Source organism: Pempheris klunzingeri, chromosome 13 (assembly GCF_042242105.1).
Source record: "Pempheris klunzingeri isolate RE-2024b chromosome 13, fPemKlu1.hap1, whole genome shotgun sequence".
Lineage (NCBI taxonomy): Eukaryota > Metazoa > Chordata > Actinopteri > Acropomatiformes > Pempheridae > Pempheris > Pempheris klunzingeri.
This window is the reverse complement of record NC_092024.1, coordinates 17,415,983-17,436,641: the sequence shown is the minus strand read 5'-3', so window position 1 is coordinate 17,436,641 and position 20,659 is coordinate 17,415,983. Positions and strand designations below refer to the sequence as shown.

Here is a 20,659-nt window from a genome sequence, read left to right as displayed (position 1 = left end):
CAGTGTAGCTTACATCAACAGTTTTGATTTCTTTCAACTAGATTGTTTTGCTACGTGATCAATATGTCACAACCTAAAAATGCCAAGGCCACTGCTTCGTAGACATTAAAAAGACTGGGCTAAGCATCTATCACATAGCAAAGTACAAGTCTAACTTCTTTTCTTCTGTCTTTGTTTTTGGTCTCATAGATTTGTATGTACATATGGATATACTTCATATATAGTTCTTATAGAGTGTGTATCTAAAGGCAGCACACAAGGCAGGTCAGTATATTCAATAGATTCTTTTTAATTATTAAATAGCAATATTCAATGCACAACATTTACAGACATAAAGGATAGGGGTGTGTATGATTCTGCTTTTCCTTCTGCTGTGTCTCCTTTTCCAGTCCATATGCAGAGGAAGTACAAAGATGTAATGTGTTATTAAATATAACATAGTGAAGAACAATTAGGAGCTTGTTCTAAAAAAATCACAGAAAACAAACAAATGCAGTGGCGGCGCTGATGAGAAATCTTTAGGTCCGCTTATTGCTTTCATGAACACAGAGGATGACAGATTGTCTTGCTCTTGTCGGGTGATCACGGCAAAGTTAAAGGTCAAAGAGAAAAGAAATTACAGAAAATGAAAAGCACATAGAAACATAATGTGTATTGGTGGTTGGTTTCCTGGTGGCTTCATGTCTGTTTCAGCGGTTGGCCTTTTTCAAACCGTGGCCCATGAGACAGGCGAACAGCGTCAGCACCATCTTGGGGTTCACTTCCACCAAATCGTCAGGCAGCGCGTAGACACGAGCTCCGATCTTGCGAGCCAATGAGATTGCGTACCTTGAAGGAGGAACAGGAAGAGAGAGGAGTCAGATGTGGAGACAAATACAAAGGTGCGAGAAGAGGAGAAAAAAACAGTTGAGATTTTGTCTTTTACTTGGCATTGTTGAGTTTCTCATCATCCTTCAGCACTCCTCTCTCTCTTCTCTTCACCATGTCCCACTTGACGGTACCAGGAGCGATGGCGTCGATCAGGTCAATCACTGGCAGGCTGGTGCTGATCAGTTTATCCTGCAGATATTAGGGAAACGTCACATGCAAATGCAGCCTTGTGTTTACTCAAAACACACCGTGCACTCACTCACACACACACACACACACACACACCTTGAAGCTGCTGATCTGTGTGTCTTTGCATTTCTGGCTCAAGGTGGTGTTGACCCAGCTGAGGATGATCTGATCTCCAACCCTCTCTCCATCACCCAGATCTGACAAAACACGTACTGTGTACCTGGAGGACACCCAAGCAGGGTATGTAGGTGAAACTGTACAAGGTGCTGTTATATCCAAACCATTAAAATTGCTTTAAAATGGACAGTCTGTCTTTCCTAAACATCATGTGGCATTTCCCGCAGCCTTGGATGGTGCATGTACCTCCTCATCAGCTGCCAGACCAGTGCCAGGGTGTGCATTGGACTCCCCTCGTTCAAGTTCTCTCCTCCGATGCCGACCAGAGAGAAGTGAGCTACATCCCTGCCCAGCTCCACAGCATAGTTACAGTTTTCCAGCTAGGACACATGAAGAAAAACAATGCTGCATTCCTTTTATTTTTACCATCAACATGTTTTTTGTGCTCACCAGCTCTATTTCTTTCACATGTGTATCTAATAGGTTACACACCATCTTCATATTGCCCCCCAGGGCAGGATAAGGTGGGTTGTTGACCTTCTTCCAGTTCACCGGCACATCAACCTTCTCATAAAGCTGCAGGATCACCAAACCATCACACAGGTCACTGTAGAGCACAAAACACATATTACACATAACACATAAATATTCTGAAAATTTCCCAGTACAGCTTTATCCGTGAATTTAAGTAGTCCCAAAGTGACAGCTACTGAACATCCTGGTGCAGTCATGTGACCCAGTGACAAGGATTCATATGGGTTAAAAGAGGACACTGATGATGATGCTGGCCTGATTAATATAAATTCCTTGATAAAATTAACCACACTGACGTGTTACTGATGACATACCAGTACAGGTGGTTGACGTATGGAGAGACGCCCAGAGAGTTCATCCAGTTGCGAAATGTTTTTTCTTCTTTAGACTCACCTGGAAAGAGATGAAGACACGTTAAAAACCATCACATTCTCTAACAGCAGTTCCCATACGGTTACTATCACCTGATAGGAAGGTTCAGCTATAGCCTAAATACAGTATATATAGATTTATGGCTGCCATAACTTGTCACACCCTGAAGTATTTATTTTTGTTGGCTTTTTATTGCATTATGACTTGGGTGTCTAGAGTTACATCAGTTCCCTGTACATTCACATCAGATTATATAGGAGTGTGTTTGTCTATCTGTGTGTGTGTCAGCATTTTATTTTTAGCCTTTGGTTGGTAGACAAGCCCCGTTCAGTGAGGGTTGTGTCTGCGTCTCACCCTCAATGTGCGTAGTCTCCATGTCGTAGCCGTTGATCTGAGCCCTTTGCATGGAGGGATGCATGTTGTACAGGTTGGCCACGAAGGCCATGTTGAGTTTGCTGTTTCCAGACGTGACGTCATGAGGAGAAACAAACTGTCTGCAGTCCAGTCGGGCCGCCTGCTGCAGCATCAGCTCAGCCCTTCGGTCTAAATCATGCTCCTTCACATAAACATGAAACAGACACACGTGTACATGCAGGCACAGAGTAGAATCCAATGGGAAGGTCACTCTTAGTGTGAATGATATACAGAACAAATCAAAAACAAACTGACTCACGTTGAGGCCGCTCATGTCAATTTTAATGCTCATTCTGTAATCTTTCTCTCCTTGAAGAGCAATCTGGTCCAATAGGTAGAAGTAGGCTCGCGAATCCTACAGTGATACAGTACAAGAACAAGTTACACTCATGTGATTGTGTAACTGTGTGTGTGTTTGAGTGTGCTTGTGTGCTCCAAAAGGGACCTTGATGTCGTCACTGAAGTTGTCGATGGTCTTTGTTCCAGCGTTGCGTAGATGATAGTTGACCCAACGGAGCAGAAGCTCCTCAGGGGAGAGAGACATCAGGCGGTCCAGCTGCTCCCCGTCCGTCAGGAGGCTGATCAGTCCTGGAGGCACACATTCCATTAGATTATCAGTCTTTCTTAACAAGCAGCGGTTTGTCACAAATGTAATAGAAAGAAATTTAGCTGTTGGTTATAAATGTTACGTTGGAGACTGAGCAAAAAGCCACACTGTGAGAGCTTTGACAGTATTAAAAGAAAAAAAAGCATAATCCTGATGGTGGGGGCATCCACTGCCCCTTGTGTTTGGGTTTAAATGCTTCCCATCTAAAATACAAATGATCATGTTTGCCCATATATTGTTTCATTTGATCCAAAACAAATCAAGAATGCCAGAAATCCCAAGCACTTTTGCTGGAATTAAACCAAAATGTGAGAAAAGAACAAAAATAATTTTAGAAAAGCATGCTGACCTTCGTTCCTGCTGATTTCTATATCAGCAAACAGGCCAACCTTGATGATCTGCCACAGCAGTCCCAGGACCAAATGAGGTTTCCCAGCCATCAGATCATGTGCGTCAATGCTCACCACCGTACAGCCGATTGCGGAGGCTGAGTTCAGAGCCAGGACCAGATTCTCCTACAAATACAGATGAATCATGTACCAACATATTCATTTTTGCACAAAGTCAGAGATTTTATAGCCGAACAACAGCCTTGTTGCAATCTCCATTTCTGTAACAGCTCAGCAAAAACAGAGACTGTGGCCTGAATCCTCCAAATAATAACTAACCTATTAGAAATCAAATTCAGCACTTTTAGAGGGTGGTTGTCTGGATGGATAAATATCATCCAGTAAGAAATAAAGAGCCAAATATGTAAGACTATAATATTTCTCTACGGAGGAGGCAATGACAGAACCACAGGCAATGTAAAACAGACAGAAAGGTACAATTCTATACAATAAAAGTTAATATATTACAAGCTCTTCTTACACAATCCAACATAAATAGACAACCGATGTTTTGTTTTACAACCTGTATGGGTTACAATGCACGACAAATGTCTACTTAATAAACTTGTGAAAAGCTACAACTCACTGTCATTTTGAAGGTGGTAAGTTTCTTAGTGTTGATGACTCTTTCGTCAATCGTGTCAGGCTGAGACAGGTTGATCATTTTGCTGAAAGAGAACAAGTTGTGTGTGTGAGTGGTTTACAGATGTGGGTGAATAAGTGAATAAGTAGGTAACTAAGTAATCCGCCTAATGTCTTTTCAAACATGGGTAATCTCAGATTCCTCACAGCTGCAGCCTGTGAAATCAACTCAAAAGGTGAAAGTAAACAAGGAGGAGTGAGCCGCGATAAAAACTACAATAATATGGGATCACACCATTCCTGTTTTAACCTTTGTCGCTGCAAAAGATCATTGTCACAGTATTAACAATGGTATGAAGGTACCTGTTGTTACAGTGTGTGCTTAAAAATGATAATGCATGCACTTGTTCTTGGGTATATGCCTGTGTGTGTTTGTGTGTGTGTGTGTTACCATAACAGGATGCCATCACGGACAGAGGCGAAGAGGCTTTCATTGTCGGGGCTCATGGGCAGCAGATGTTGGCAGTCTGGATCTTTCGCTAAGGCTTTGTTGATCCAGTTGACAAATGCCACCTTCTCCTCATCTAAATAAAGAGGAAAACACGCACATTAGGATCGGTCAGAAATGATGTGACATGCCACTCAGGTGATTACTACAGCAGACCAGCATAAAATAAATCAATAATTATTTTGATAATCGATTAATTGCCATTTTTAAAACATTTGAGCTAGACTCAAGTTTCACAAGTTGCAAGTGGCACCATTTTTTAAATCATAATAAAGCATGCAATAAAGTATAATAAAAATGTTTGCAGGGACAATAAAGCTGAAAATCCCAATCAGGTCACAGAGTGGTGGGTCATTAGAGTCTTTGAGGTTTCTGAAAATACCCTCAGAGTAGAATAGATTTTTTTCTTGACTTTTTAAGATGAATGTACATTTATTGTTTAGGAAAATAGATGCTTAGTTCTGTGGCATGAGTGTTATCTTAAAATACTGAGAGAAAGGTACAAACCAGAGATAATCACAAATATGTACACGAGTGTCGGTAACGCATGAGTTACTAGCACACACACTCACACACACACACACACACACACACACACACACACACACACAATGCATACTCTCTCGCACCAGAGTAGGAGTGCTGTGTCCCCTCGCTGGAGTTCCCTGACGTTCCTCCGAAGCAACGGATCCCATCTCTCCTTGAGATGGTTTTCCTAAACGTCTCACTGAACTCCTTGCTCTTCAGCTCCTGGTAGATCTGAACGTGGACAGAATGTTAATTAACTCTGTATGTATCATTTCATATATTTCCTGACAATCTGTATCAGAACTCACAGAAACAAACTCCTCAAAGCTGATCTTCTCATCCTTGTTTGTGTCCCCAGCGATGAAGGTCTCGATGATCTCTCGCACCTTGTAGCCCGGCAGCGAGAAACTTGCCTCTCTGAACAGCTCCTGAAGCTCAAAGTCGCTCACGTAGCCGCTGTTATCAATGTCTGAACACAAATAGGCACACAAAGCAACGCACACACAGATACAGAAAGTCAATTTACTTCACAAATATTACTCTGAAAATGATGAGCCCAATATTGACTGATAAACGCTGTGCGCAGATGATAAAAGCAAGGACAAACAAAAGACTGGTGATGCTTTATCAACAGTCTGTAATTTCCTAATCATTTAATTTAATAGTTTCCAGGAAATATTTCCAATTTGTTCCTTAATCCTGATTATAGCGAGGAGTTTTAATTAGAGTTGAGTTTAATTAGACTGTATGCTTGCCTGCACTCAAATTTCACATTTTTGTGTGCTCAGCTGACCTGCTCTGCTCTGACCAAGACTTTTGGCTTGCAATTTTTACTCGTCACTTCTAATCCCATGTTATTTTCTTTGTGTAAACATGATTTTTGGGTAATCAGCCAGACTAATTTTGCCTTCTTGGATCTTTTTTGAAGAAGGAGTCAAGGTATCCAGTATTTTTACAGTGAAATCAACAAACCTGTACTAATTTACATGTCAGTTCTTCTGTAGGAAATGACATTAACTGGCTCCATGAATTTTCATATCATATGTTAATAGGCAGGTGGTGTGCCTAATTTATATTACTCTCTTTTATCAACACTTTTACATCATTATACATCATTATCTGTGGTGATTGTCTGATAAAACTTGGCAGCGTCTCATTATTATATCTGGAGGTGGTTAACACACAAATCACATGCCCTCAACATCTCAAGTAATAAAGATATCTTATGTAAGAGTTATGCTTAATGGTTGGCTGTAAAACTCAAGTATAATCTCATCAGTATAATTGTAAGATTAGGAGTGTGTGCGTGTGTGTGTGTGAAACTAACCAATTTTATTAAAAGCCTCTCTGAGATCCTCCAGGTCCTCGCGGGAAATCTGTGTGACATGATTCTCCATAGTAGCTTCTGTTGTGTGTACCTGAAACACACACACACACACACACACACATAGACACACACATAGACACACAAAGATGGATCATACTGGACACAAAGTAGAAGCTGAATTTTCACAACTGAGCAATATGCTGAATAACAAGTACAAGTATTTCCAGTTCATGCAACTTTACTTTAACATCTTTAGTTATTACTTACTTTTCATTTTATGTTTAATTGCATATGGCAAACTTACAAGGATACTGTGCATTGTTAAAGATGAACCCTTTTTGGTTTATGACCTCAAAACCACCTGGTGCATCAGATGTCTATTAGCAGTTCCTCTAAAGAGACATTTTCCATCTAAACTTATCAGATGGTTTCATTTAAATGACTGGTTTTAGTCCAAAAATGCAAAATGATCCAATGTTTCACAAAGAAAAAAAAAAAATCAGAGAAAAGTCAAAAAAATTAACTCAAATTGGTCTAACAGAACTTAATTTTTCCCTTCTTTCTCTGAATCATCACAAAACCCTTCAGATTTACCTTGTGACCCTTTGGAGAGGCCCTGACCCTGAGGTTGGGAACCACATCGACTAACTACACCAATAAAATACTGTTTACACATTGATGGATCATTATTAAAAATCTAATAATGCCAATGTCAATAATGTCAAATATACAAAACTTTATCAATCATAGAGGAGATTTTACTTTTTCCTTTGAAAGGAGAATTACATTTACAGCTAATAATTCTGTACTGTTACTTGAATAGGATTTTGAATGTAGTATTTTGTAATATTTTGAATGTAGAATGAGTATTACTTGTAACAGAGTGTTTTTACATTGTTCTATTGTTACTTTTACCTCAGTAAAAGATCAGAAAATGTTTCCATTTTAGCTCTGCAAACACATACACGTACTGCCGATATAGAGACTTGAAATAGTTCAGCCTCAACCACATAACTAACAAGAGCTGAGTTTGATGGGAAAGATTGGATAAAAGTAGAAGAACAATTAGGAAGTGTCAGGTTACTGGCCTACGCTGGAATTTGTCCAGGGTAGCCTTGTGACTCTCGCTGTCAGCAGAGCACTGACATTTCTTTACTCAGCACCAACCATTCACACACATACAGGCACAGTGACACACCTTAGTTTCCTCATAAATCCCCTGAGGTCTCAGTCGTTTACATTAAAGACTCCCTTTGGTTCTTTCCTTGAGCAAACAACAAATAAAGGATAACACGAGACCAAGACAGACACAAGTACCTTCATAAGAGTCCGCGTGCTTCCTCTTTGCCCTGTTTTGAGTTATAAGCCCCTCGGCGCAGATCCCTCTGGACTGGCTACGGGAGTCGAGTCTTCCAGAGCTCTGCGAGGCTTCAGACCGGCACAGAGCGGAAGCTGGATCCCAGAGAGGCTGAAGAGCAGGTTATCTCTAGGAGGAGTCACCCAGGAGAGACACAGAGTGGACCTTTGGCCTGCCGGGGACCCTGGGACAGGCGTAGTCTGACAGTTAACATTTAACGCCTCAGCTGTGTCATCATAATATTGTCTATTCAAAGATGTTAATGTGTTTGTCTCTTCCAGGCAGTAGATTGTCTGGACATATCTGACTTAAAATGCACCTACAGTGGAGAAAGCATAAAAAGTTGAAAACTAAAAAGACATACGATGGGGACAACAGGAAATGAACTACTGATTAAGAATTAAAGAACTACATAAATTAAAGGGAAGACACAAACAAGGGCAATTAATTATTATGTGTAGCAGATTCACAGTTTTCTATGTCCGCATTTTGACGGTGCTGCTATGGGGCCATTTTTTCAGCCAATTAACTAGGTTGCCACTTATCTTATCTTATCTACTTATGCCACTAATCAGTAGTTTTGACGCATTTCTGCTTCTAACTCCATCTCACACTGAAGGTTAGGAGTAGAAACCAACAAACCTTCCTTTTACATAGCCGGAATTTATCCATCTATCTATCTGAAGTAAAGCCTTTCTGTAGAAAAAAAACAACAAATATCCATACAAACACAGTGCAAATGGTCAGAAAAGTTGTACTGAGCAAAACTCAGCAAAGAAAAAAGAGATAGTTAGGGCAACCTCTTCAGTATTTGCTGACTATGAGTTTTACATCTGGAATATGGCAATATTAAATGGATAATGGATAATTGCTGAACCTTCACTGTCTTATCCTGAATTTTGTAGACAAGCACCATGTTGAATGTTTCTAGTGTCTTGTTGTCCTTTGTCACATGTTTTTTAACACATGGTGTTCGCATTTTGCATTTCTGTCAGTCATATTTAAAACATGAGGCCTGCGTTTGCCTCCACAGTTTGCTTCGCTGCCACACAATGCCCTGTAACCTGAGGCACAGAGCCAACTGCATCACTTAGATTAAACTGCCCCCCTTCACAGCAGCACTGACACTTTAATGCAGCTCTCACTCTCTATTCCAACACACAGCAATGCTTTAAAACCATCACAGCTTATCCTTTTTATTTTCTTATATACATGCCGTTTCTCCAAATCTTAAGAGGATTGCTTGTGGTGCTCCTCCCAAATCAGTGTCATTTGACCTATATGTTCAGGCTAGAGGAAACCTCCCGGAAGCATCTGTCTGCATCTAAGATACAGTAAAGTTTGTCAGCTGTATAATGTGCAGCAAACTTCACCTGTGTTTGAATACAGTCACACTGTAATGTACGGAAATAACATACGTCAGGAGCTTACATCCAGTCCGGGGCAGGCTGAAAGGCTCAGAGTCCGGAGCAGGGTCAGTCCAAAGTATAAAATGAGGTTGCTGCAGCCTAGTTTTGGGGCCTTTTCTTCGTTATTTTACTTTCCCCGCCTCTCCTTTTCACTTTTCTCCTCAATCAACCTTTTTCCCTCTCTCCTTACCCCTTTCTTCTCACCACCTCCCCTCCTTCTCTCTGGTTTTACCTGTCAGCCTCTCCTTTCACCGCTACCACTGCTCAAAAAGACCCACACAGTCCCACGATCAGCCGAAACCAGGACACAAGACTGTGTGAAATCTTCCCCTCTTGGCTCAGACAAATGAGACATTTTTATACCTGTTCACTACGGTTGTACAGAATTGAATTTAGCCTTTAACTGCATACGGCTCCGGGCGTCCATCTTTCTATCTCCCCATCAGATCTGTCTTCCTCAGACACCTGATCAGCCCAGTTTCACTCTGTGACTCTGAGGTGCTCTCCAGTTACCCTCTGCTCGCCGGTCTCAGGTAAGTGCCCCACCTCCAGCCGCTGATGTAGGAGCTACAGGTTTGGCTGTGGACCTTGAACCAGGATCAGCTGTTGGTGTAAAAGTGTCATAGCCAGCCAAAGACTTTCTCATAAGGCTCCTGCATTATTCACTGGCGCCTTAGAGCACATGCGCAGGAAGGCGAATGGAGTGAATACCACATAGACGAAATCATAAATACACTCAAATAGGCCATTAAAGAACCCAGATATTCTGAATTTATATACAGAGATCCACTACTTTGATAACAAAACACACACACTCACAATATGATCTTTTAATCACTAAATAATTTCACTGAAAGTCAATAAACTGGATTATTTTCCAGCCCTAATACATATCAGTACAGACAGGGGGCTGTCAAGACCAACAAACCTTAATTCAAGACTGAATACAAGAGTCCAAATGAACCTGAGACTAAGTCGAGATAAACCCCAACCAGACTTTAACTAGAATTTAATGGATAGATTTAAGCAGTTTATCTTAATATATAATATATCTTAAAAAAAGAGCTGTAAGTCATTCCTCCTTCTGCTGCAAAGAGATCTCTTCCTATAGTGCAACTTCAGTGGAAACTACACGGTACTTGTTCTGTGCAAAAAGGTATTTGATATCAAAATCAACTGAGTATTTCATTAAATTATTTGTTTTTAGAATGAACTTCCCTGTTTGTGTTATTGTTAAAAAGGACAATAGTACATAAAGTAAAATAATGCAGACAATTGAACAGTGTCAGTAGCAGTTAGAGCTGCTAGCAGCAGATAGCAGATAGCTTCGAATGTTAAATGCTGTGATGGCAGCGGAAACGAATGATTACTCATATCTTGCAGTCTTGATTGTAAATTGCAAAATTCTGCCACTGTGACTCAACTCAATAATCTTCTCTAAAAGGCTATGACTCATTTAGGATAATTCATCTCGGCACTGCAGCTCAGCAAAGACTCACTGTGTGAGGAAATGGCAGAAAAAAAAGTTTGCAGCTATTAAGTTGTTGACTGCATGTTGACTGTGCAGTGTGGTTTATATTCTAGCTTTTGTATGTTTTTTAGGATGTGGTTTTTCACAAAAGCCATTGCAGGTTTCTACCACACTCTGACACAGATTTTTATTATATTTCTTTCATGTGTTTTGTATTTATCTGTGTGGATTTATTCTTTAAGTAGAAAGACAAAACTAATTTGCATGACAGACGTTGTCATTCATCTTTACTTATTAATATTTAATAATAATAATTAATATTACCTGAGTGGCGCCTGTGTTGCTTCACTCAGCTGTCATGCATAGTCATGACCACTTTGAGGCAGTGCTGACTCAAGCTGAAGGAGGAAAGGGGACACATCTTATGATGTGAGTATATAATGTGTTCAGTTTGCAGTTTAAGAAGTGTATGGGAACACGTCGTCTGCCATTACTAAGAAAATAGAATCCCTATTACTATGATAGAGTCCAAAGAGTTCAAAGTTTTTGTGGTTTATTGTTTTTTATGAGCTTCAAGGACTTCATATATAAAACTCATTTACAAATACTGTAAAACCAAACAATTATATGTATATAATGTATATCATATTTATATAGTTATATGTATATAATGTATAATTTTGAGGTACATGTACTGTATTGAAGGACTACAGTACTTCTTTATTGCACCACTATTGTTCATTAGACATTAATCTGACATCTAATCTTCTAAAATTGGGCGACCAAGATTATTAATACAAACATAATAAACAAAAGAACAAACTACCACCAGGTCCAACTTTACTTCACAGATACAGATTAATGCATCAATATTTAAAATCCAATAATGTAATATAATAAAATAATAATGATGATATAATAATGCCTGAATGTTTTAATGCATCACTTTGTCCTGTATCTAAGTGTTTCCACGCCCTGGTTTTGCTCCTGTTCACTTCTCTGGCTTCTCCCTCACTGTTACTGTTTGTGATATTTCGGAGGAAACGCAGGGGGGCGTGTCAGCTGTCACTGGTCACATGACCCGGAAAATGTGGGGCTTAATTCCTGTGTTGGACTGCTCTCAGCTGCTGAGGATCTGCCCTTCGCCGTGCAAACCCTCCGTCTGCCCCATCACGACCCCCGCGGCCCCGGCGGCCTCTCCTCTGCGCACCATGTCGGGTAAGACACACCGGGGCTCCGGCGACTCTCGCAGCCGCCGCTCTGACACCGGAACACGGCCACTCCGGACCGGACCGGGGCTGCGCGCACTGCCCTCCTCCTCCTCCTCCTCCTCCTCCTCATAGAAATCGAGATTTTATAAAACGCTGCAGAGAAGAGCAGCTGCACTAGTAGCTGCTGTGCGGATACGGTCAGAGATGGGTTTGTTTTTTTTTATTTAGGACAGATGTGGTGTTATAAATGCTCTGTGGCTGTTTGCAGATGTGTTTGGCTTGATGAGTTGCTGCAGCGGTTTGGACCACAGTAAAGCTGCCCATTAACAAAAAGAGCACATCCGGTTATCTTTATCAAAGTCAAACTGTTTCAAACATCAAGATTCTCGTACAATTTTGAATAGATTTTTGCCATTTTGTCCTGCTCTACTTTTTAAATGTTGAGGCTGATACTGACATCAGTATGTTTTAGATAATGACATATCGCATTATCACCTGATAAAGAGTCCTCCAATCTGATTATTAAAATTAATAATAATAGTGAGAAATTTTGCTGATGAAGAATCATTTTTTCAGTGCTGTCACTTTTTGTATATTACAAGTCTTTGGCGTTCCTCTACTGCTGTGTGTTGTAACGTCTCCACCAACCTTTACTCCAGTTAATATATGATAACATGATGTTGGCTGATACTGGTCCCGCTCTGATGTTGAGGTTTTCTTTATTTATGTAATTAATGTTATTAATGTTTATTTGTGTAGGGACAAACATGTAGCATAAACCAATGCCACACAACACAGCATTTGTAACCTCAGCTAATTTGCGGTCACCATTAAAGAAGAAGAGTAAGAGGGAACAAGAAACACCAGATCATCTACATGACCACTCCTCTTTATAAAAAATCTGTTTTTAATCTGTTTTATTGTATTTACATAGTTAAAATAAAGTCAGAGCGAAGTCAAAGTGGAAGTGTAGATTGTGACTAAGTTTCTGGATGTTACAAAGTGGAAAAGTGGACATTTCATCAGTCAGTTGCAGCCAATCCATGCACACAAATAGTGGGAGATATAGTGCAGTTGACAGGGGCGCTGCCTACTGAATTCAAATGTCAATCCAAAGGTTCTCCAAATATCTAAAAGTTGCTCCCTGGTCTTTGAATAAACTTTATTCTATAGTTCATATGGGCTTTTATTTTGTAAAGAAGGCGCTATTAACTTCCGATTTAAATGTGTGGTGTTTGATTAACTTGACTTGCTGTTTCCTAGTGCGGACGTGCGCCACAGTATGTGGCCTTGAAGTTGTTTTCTTCCCCCCCCTAATACTATGAAAGGTCCATAGTGTCAGGCCTTTTGTAGTGTATTGTCATTGAAGTGGTTGATAGTAAACACACTAGAAAAGTTAGTGTCATTAATCCTTTATTATAGAGAAAAGGTCATATTCACATGAAATTGCCAACAGGAAGCAATTTAATGGACAATTTACATGTTATCTCAATGCATTTTATTGACATACAACAATAAATTTGACATTAGAATCTGAATGTGTATTTTCCCAGATGATTCATGAGTTTACTCCACTATAAGTCATAGATGCCTCATCATGTGAAACGTGTCTGAGCCAGAGGTCTGTCAGTCATACGTTCACATGCAGCCACAGATAACTCTGTGGGAACAAGACACATGCTTCCCATACGGCCTCGTAGGTGAGACAGGCTTCGCACCCTTTTGATTATCACTTTGTGGTTCAGTTCCTTGAAACAGACCCCAGCGACCGAACAACATCGCCTCACCGATCAGGTTTCCCAGAAGCCTCTTGCAACACACACACACATTCAGCGTGATGAATACTATCTGCTGGCTCTGGGCCTGTGTTCACCCGAGCGGCGACACAGTGTGCACGGTGCTGTTGTTAATGTATGCATGTGAGGGGGGGGGAGGCACAGTGGACACTGAACTCCACACACTGGTGCAGTTGTTTTTACAGCACAGACAGTTTGGTTCATGTTTGAAGGAGGAAAATGTTGCTGACTTAATATAGTTTTAACAGATAGAAACACCAAGAGAACATTTGTGGTGGAAACACTTTATTATTTTATTTTTAATTTAGCTTTCACACCAAAAAGGAAGGAAGTAAATGCTCAGCTGGACAGTGTGGACAGTATCCTTTCAAGTAATAAAAACAGAGAAATATTTATATAATAATGGGTGTGAACTAGTTTATCATGATCACCAGTGTGATTAATAGGTCATCTACTGCGTAGCACAGAAGATAAGCCTAACAACAAAAGCAGTGTGCAGGAGAGACGGGGAACCACCGGGTGTTTTCATAAATAAAGTTTTCATTAACCCTGTCGGCCCCTGCACACATCTTTCCCACTGTTAAAGTTATTCCTGCATCTCGCTGCTTGTCAGCATTACACTTTTTGCACATGTTATTTAGGACATATGCTTCCGGCTGTCCAAACTGAGATGAAAGGGAACCTGATGCAGAGAAACCTAAACATATGTGGTTGCTACAGAACAGAATTAATAAGCTTTGTTGGTGAAATATTGTTCAAAAACTAACTAATGGATTACTGTTATGCTCCTCACAGCTCCCACAGGCTTTCGCTCCCGTAGCGGTTGTTACAAGTTACCGTGTCTCTGCACAGCAGCGGTCGGATGTGCTGTCATGCTGAATGTCTAGTTGACCAATCAGATTGCTTGGTTGGAAGACTTATCAGATGCCGTCAGTTACATCAAAAACATCAGATTCCACTGATTACTTCAGTTCCTGTTCTGCAACTAACTACCATATTTGACGCCCTGAGTATTAAAAAAAAAAGAATTTTGTAACATATTTTCTTGATGAACCTGAATTCTGCCCATAAATAATCCATCATAAGTGTTTTGGGCAGTTATTCCCCTGAGCTGTTTCTTCAGTTTCAAACAGCTCTGGTTATTTTTAAGCTAATAAGAGACTTTTAATGGCAGATTAATAGAAGTGGGACAAAACGCAGTTTTAAGCCCGGGGCCAAAAAGGTTTAAAAGGAGACATGAAGTAATGAAATATGATAACATGTCAGTCATGTGACAGTCTGATGAGGGTTTGTGTGTTTCTCCAAGCAGACGAAGCCTTTGTGACGTTGGCCACAAACGACAACTACGCCAAGGGAGCGTTGGTTCTCGGCCAGTCGTTACGAAACCACAACACAACCAGGAAACTGGTTGCTCTCCTAGGACCTCATGTTGCAGAACCTTGCAGGTAACGCGCTTCTCTCAAGTGATTATTAAGACACAAGTTATATCCACGACACACTCACACTGGTGTAAATCACACCGTCCGTGTTGTAGAGATGCACTTCGCTCCATCTTCGACGAGGTGTGTGTGGTGGACGTTATGGACTCAGGCGATGTGGCTCATCTGTCCATGATGAAGCGCCCGGACCTGGGAGTAACATTCACCAAGCTGCACTGCTGGACTCTCACACACTACAGCAAGTGTGTGTTCATGGACGCAGACACATTGGTGAGAGAGAAAAAACAACACCCAAAGAACAAACACATTGGCAGTAAATAATCACCTCAGAGTGAAAAAGTAGTTCTGTTTTTGCTTTTGCAACCCATCATCCTTTTAATCACAATGTGAAACAGTCTATGTTTCATTCTGTTTTCCATGTAATCTATCAAAAGAAAAATAAAATAAGTATTTATCTCTATACTGAAATCCATCCGCCATCCATGCTGTGATATAATATTTTTGCTGCATGACAAATTGTATTGAGTTTCAACACCAGAAAAGCATGTTTCCACTCCATTTTTGCCATCGTCTTCATGCAAATCACCATCGATAAATGATACTCGACACATCTGAGTAACATTTATTTACACTCGTTCAGGTGCTGTCAAATATAGATGAGCTCTTTGAGAGGGAGGAACTATCTGCAGCGCCAGATCCTGGTTGGCCAGACTGTTTCAACTCCGGGGTGTTCGTCTTCAGACCGTCCAATGAGACGCACGAGAAGCTGCTCGCGTTCTGCAGTGAAAACGGCAGCTTCGACGGTGAGATGCGAGTGTTTTTAATCTCTTTTTCTGTCCCCTAGAAGCTCATCAGAAGTGGGACCGATGCTAGATGAGATGAAGAGTCGGGGGATGTTGTGAATTCATCCTGAGGGGGGTCATAAATGTGTGTACCAAATTTCACGGCTAGTTTGCGTTGTGCGTGTGTTTTCCCCTCTCCCTCCAGTCTTTTTAGAGGCAGCATTTTGTGGTCATTAGTCGAACGGTAGATGCTGCTGCGCTGGCGTCAGTGCTCTGCCCTCGTGGTTGGCATTTGGTGTGATCACCAGAAGGGATAAATAATGGTTCGCTAAAGCAACAGGGATTTGGACTGCCACTTAACACTCTAACTGTGCAGGATGAGAGGTTGGACAGAGTTTGATTAAACAAATTCTAGACTATGTTCCACTTTTTGTTTACAAACCCTGGTTGTCATTGGACAGTGTGAACGTGAAATACAAGGCAGCGCCAAGACCAACGACAATCAGCTGTGGGTGTGAAGAGAAAAGTTTATGTTTGCAGAGGTCAGACGTGGTAAAACACTCCGTCGCTCGGAGAATCGTTCTCATGTGACCAGAGCTCCTAGTTTGTTCAGCCAGAAAATGTGTCTGAAACTATTGACTGCTACTGACTGCTAACTTTGTTTGTGGTTGTCGGTCTGTCCATGTCTGCAGGTGGAGATCAGGGGGTTCTCAACAGTTTCTTTAACACCTGGGCGACGGCAGATATTTCCAAACACCTTCCCTTCATCTACAACCTCAGCAGTATCGCCATCTACTCCTACCTGCCAGCTTTCAAACAGTCAGTGCACACACACACAGACACACACACACACACACACAAAGAATCAGTGCATCCAGGGTTTCTTCGTACAGTCATGCTTAGCTGATTCTGTAGATGTCCTCGTAAAACACCAGGGTGTTTGTGCATTCGGAGAAATAAAGCTTATCAGAGGTCAGTTCGAAGGTTGTAGGTATATCTGTGTGTATCTGACTTTGGGTGTTGAGTCACAAGACGCTGCTAAAACTAGCAGAATACACACTGTGCTGCAACCTGCCTCAAAAAAGAGAAGCAACTGTAGCTACACTCATATACTCTGTGGTTTACGGATTACAGACCATTACCTCGTTCAGATTTATCGATTATTTCATGTTGAAATTTGCAGTTTGTATGTTGAAAGTTTGGTGAAACAGGCCTTTGGATTTCAGCAGGTACTTTGCGGTTATAAAGATGTTATGAGCAATGGAAGTTGTAAAAAAAGTATTGGTTTGGTAAAGGAGTCATATTCATGTTATTATTGAGTTAAGGAAACTTTGCCACTTTGTATGTGGATGTCCAATCAGTGCTGATGGTAATAAGCAATAAGTACCTCAGTGTACATTATTTTGATGGAGAAAGCTGAGCTCTCCCACTCGTGGAGCTGTGCCAACAGTGCCTACATTTTCCATATTGCACTGCACGCAAGCTTCTGACTTTTCTCTCTGGGTGAGCCACAGACAGCTCAAAAACAAGACTCAAAAAACAAAGCTGAATTTCACTGCAGTGGAAAAGGCTGAGTAGCCAAGCTGACAGAGCCTGTAGTTCTTCCTGGTTATCAATCCATCAATCCTCATTGATTATTAATCCCTCCATTACTCAAGTGACAGCAGCGGTGGCCAGGAAGTAGAACAGATTTTGCAGCAGGAGAGCTCAGTTTTCTCTGTCACACACTGAGGTATTTATTTCTGTAATAGACTACATTTCCCAACAACACGGATTGGACGTCCACATAAAATGTGGCTAAGTTTCCCCTTTAAGCTTGTTGACAAACTGTTTCTAAAGACCACAAGAGTGGGTTTGCATGTTTTGGCCTCTGTGTCAGTCTCTTTGTATTACTCTCTGTTCTTACATTCTCTGTGCCTGCTGTGCTTTCACAGCTACGGCCATGACGCCAAAGTGGTGCACTTCCTAGGCAAGGTGAAGCCATGGAGCCACTCCTACGACGCTCAGACGGGCGAGGTCAGAGGTCACGCCCTGTCCCCTGACCAGTGCCAGCTCCATCCGGACTACCTACTCATGTGGTGGCGGCTGTATGCCAAATCTGTCATGCCTATACTGCAGCGGGCCTACGGGGACACTCCCTTCAACAGCGGCTTCGTGGAGGCGAGCGAGGACGTATGTCAGCGACTGTGGCGTTTCAGTTGGTGTGAAAGAAGAGTGTTGGGTGTTTCGGGTGTGGTTGTTGTGGGTGTGCACGTGTTGAAACATAAATGAGGATGAATGTGTGTGATTGCTTCATGTCGTGACTGTGCCGAAACCTCTTATTACAATGTGACCTCTCTTTTCTCCGGCATGTGTGTATAAAATGTGTAAATCTATCATGGTGAGCAATTACCAAGTGGTGAAAGTGCCACTTATTGAATGTTTTTCTGACTCCCTCCCAAGCCCCAGATAACAATGCTGGCCAGTCGATTGGCTCCACACTGCTCAGCACCAATCTGTTTCCAAAAGTTGTGTCAGTTGCTGCTGATACTTCCAGTCCTCTCAGTAGAGTCATGACTGCATGAATAGCTGTTCTCAATGAAACATGCCAGGCCGCCAACAACTATTCAGCACTTCAGGAAGTTGCCACGCTGCCTGTTGTAACAGGGCAGCAGTGAAATAGTGGAATTGGTCAAAAGAGGATCGCTGCCAAAACCTGCAGCTTTGCTCAATTGCCTGAAGCCATGTCATGGTCATACATTTATGCAAGCTTACTGGAGAACATTTGTAAATGCTGCACTGGCTCCAGCTGAATTCTTTTTTTATCTCTATACTAAGTGACACTTGAAATTTATGATTATTATTTTTTCATTATTTAAAGTGACACTGAGCCACGTTTGCTGGGCAGTGGCCAACAGTGACAGACGAGGGATAATCACACAATACAATTTCCTTCATTTCCCAAATTTCTCTAACGTCACTTGCTTTAGAGCCATCATTATCAAGCAACCTGACTGAGACCGAGTGGAAATCTGTAAACTTACTCAGCAATGTAAGCGTTTGCAAACACTAGCCACTAAGCTACAGGTCATACTAGACCAAGTTGGGCAAAGCCCCTCCAATCTGCTCTTATCTGCTAAAGGGAGGATGGGGGTTGTTTTATTGTTTCGGCTCTCAGTTAATGTGCTCTCTACTCACTGGATCGGTATTGACGTGTTGAGTAAAGCCAAACCTTTCTTTTTCTTCATGTTTCATCATCTGGGAAACACTCACCTGTTATCTGCTGAGAGTATGTGGCAAGATGCCTCGTTTGTACTTTGCCTCTTCTGATGAAATGCCTGCAGGTCCTGATTGTGTCTTAAGAGTAGAAAAAGAGCGAGTTCAGCCGAGCATGACTGGGGAAACCGGTCCTTATAAAGCATTGCTCTAGTCCCATTTAATGATTCATACTCTCTCTCCCTGTTTGTCACGCAGGCTAAGCTTCATGAGGATCTGAGGGAGGATCAGGTGCCCTCTGCCCCACCTCCCCAGAAGTTTTCATCAAAGGAGCGGAAGCAGCGCTGGGAAGCGGGCCAGATTGACTACATGGGTGACGACTCCTTCGCCAACATCGAGCGAAAGCTTGACTCCTTCTTGAAGTAGCGGGCAGGCGTGACGTACAGAGAGAGCACCAGTTGAAACTCTGTGTGGGTGGAGATTTAAGCACTGCCCAGCCAATCACAGGGGCTTGATTAGAAGGCGACTGGATGAACGCCTCTGCACACCGTTCAGCCTCACTCTCTGCATCCTGTCAGTGTGTGAATGAATAACAGAGGGTGTAAGTGTGTGACACAGTTCCCGCCGTGCACTTTTTCCATTCATTTTTTTCTCTCAAAGGAAGAGTTTTACATTTTGGGAAATACGTTTCGATTCACTTTCCTGATGACTTAGATGATTAGAAGATTGATACCACTCATGTCTGTATGTTAATATGAAGCCACTCCTAGCACTAAGCTAATTTAGCTTAGCATAAAGTTTGGAAGCAGGGAATTCAAACTGTGACCTCAGCATCGTGTACGCTACTCTGTGATTGGTCACATAGTGTTCTGTATGCAAACATTAAGGGAAAAAATAAACAAAATTTGTGAGAAATACGTCCAGTGTTGCACAATGCTATGTGAGCGACTCACAACACAGTGTACAGAGTGCTGAGGTTACCAGTTTTAGGTTATCAGGGTTAGGAAACAGCTCTGGCTTTTTGGCTCTGTACAAAGATTACAAAATCTGCCCATCAGCACCTTTAACGTTCACTAATTACCACGATGTAGCTCGTTTGATCAATCTGTACAAAACTGAGGTGTAAAACGTTAATTTGCTATTAAACCAGTGGTTATGTACCAGACTAATTCTTGGTTGACACCAGTAATTTAGACTTGAGTCTGTGCTGGTTTCCTAGCAGTGTAAAGCAACAAATTTTCATTTCTACATGTTTTTACAGAGTTAACAAGATGAAACATAAATTACTGAGCATTAGAGGTGCTGGTAGGCGGATTCTGTCACCTTTAAACAGAGCCTGGCTGTTTGCCTTTTCCAGTTTGTGCTATTGGATAGCATCACTTTACAGACATGAGTGATAATCTCATCAGGAAGGAAGAAAGCAAATAAATGATACTTCAAAAATGTCAGACTGTTCCTTCCAAATGTTCTTGTGCATCTGATGGAGATGGATTGATAGTCCCGAGTCTTCCTTACCCGTGGAAATGTTCAGCAACAACAGAAACTGTGAAAATCGCCAAATA

General features: G+C 41.5%; 2 protein-coding genes across 3 annotated transcripts; one reads left to right on the top strand and one right to left on the bottom strand.

The window, feature by feature from the left end:
* Positions 1 to 286: 286 nt before the first annotated feature.
* pls1 (plastin 1 (I isoform)) lies at positions 287 to 7,915 on the bottom strand. Its single transcript, XM_070841972.1, has 16 exons — positions 7,755 to 7,915; positions 6,438 to 6,528; positions 5,419 to 5,579; positions 5,212 to 5,341; positions 4,526 to 4,658; positions 4,079 to 4,160; positions 3,453 to 3,618; positions 2,942 to 3,084; positions 2,756 to 2,851; positions 2,437 to 2,638; positions 2,025 to 2,103; positions 1,669 to 1,783; positions 1,423 to 1,556; positions 1,156 to 1,279; positions 926 to 1,059; positions 287 to 828 (listed from the first exon to the last, which is right to left on the bottom strand). The coding sequence occupies exons 1-16, from the start codon at positions 7,758 to 7,760 to the stop codon at positions 690 to 692; spliced, it is 1,935 nt and encodes a 644-aa protein (XP_070698073.1). The 5' UTR covers positions 7,761 to 7,915; the 3' UTR covers positions 287 to 689.
* Positions 7,916 to 11,750: 3,835 nt separating this feature from the next.
* gyg1a (glycogenin 1a) lies at positions 11,751 to 20,275 on the top strand. 2 transcript variants are annotated; one of them, XM_070842751.1, is made up of 7 exons: positions 11,751 to 11,892; positions 14,988 to 15,126; positions 15,216 to 15,390; positions 15,761 to 15,923; positions 16,595 to 16,721; positions 17,837 to 18,074; positions 19,356 to 20,275. In XM_070842751.1, the coding sequence occupies exons 1-7, from the start codon at positions 11,751 to 11,753 to the stop codon at positions 19,521 to 19,523; spliced, it is 1,152 nt and encodes a 383-aa protein (XP_070698852.1). In that variant the 3' UTR covers positions 19,524 to 20,275. The 2 variants fall into 2 exon arrangements, with proteins under 2 accessions (XP_070698852.1, XP_070698853.1); XM_070842752.1 differs by having other exon boundaries at positions 14,991 to 15,126; positions 19,356 to 20,273.
* The last annotated feature ends 384 nt before the right edge of the window (positions 20,276 to 20,659 follow it).

Excerpts from the sequence above, each read along its gene's own strand:
- pls1 (XM_070841972.1), bottom strand. Across the intron at positions 4,161-4,525 it reads CGTGATGGCATCCTGTTATG|CAAAATGATCAACCTGTCTC; the intron begins GTAACACACACA and ends GTTCTCTTTCAG. Across the intron at positions 2,104-2,436 it reads GGAGACTACGCACATTGAGG|GTGAGTCTAAAGAAGAAAAA; the intron begins GTGAGACGCAGA and ends ATCTCTTTCCAG.
- gyg1a (XM_070842751.1), top strand. The coding sequence starts at position 11,751 with ATGACCCGGAAAATGTGGGGCTTAATTCCTGTGTTGGACTGCTCTCAG. Across the intron at positions 15,127-15,215 it reads CATGTTGCAGAACCTTGCAG|AGATGCACTTCGCTCCATCT; the intron begins GTAACGCGCTTC and ends TCCGTGTTGTAG. Across the intron at positions 15,924-16,594 it reads TGAAAACGGCAGCTTCGACG|GTGGAGATCAGGGGGTTCTC; the intron begins GTGAGATGCGAG and ends CCATGTCTGCAG.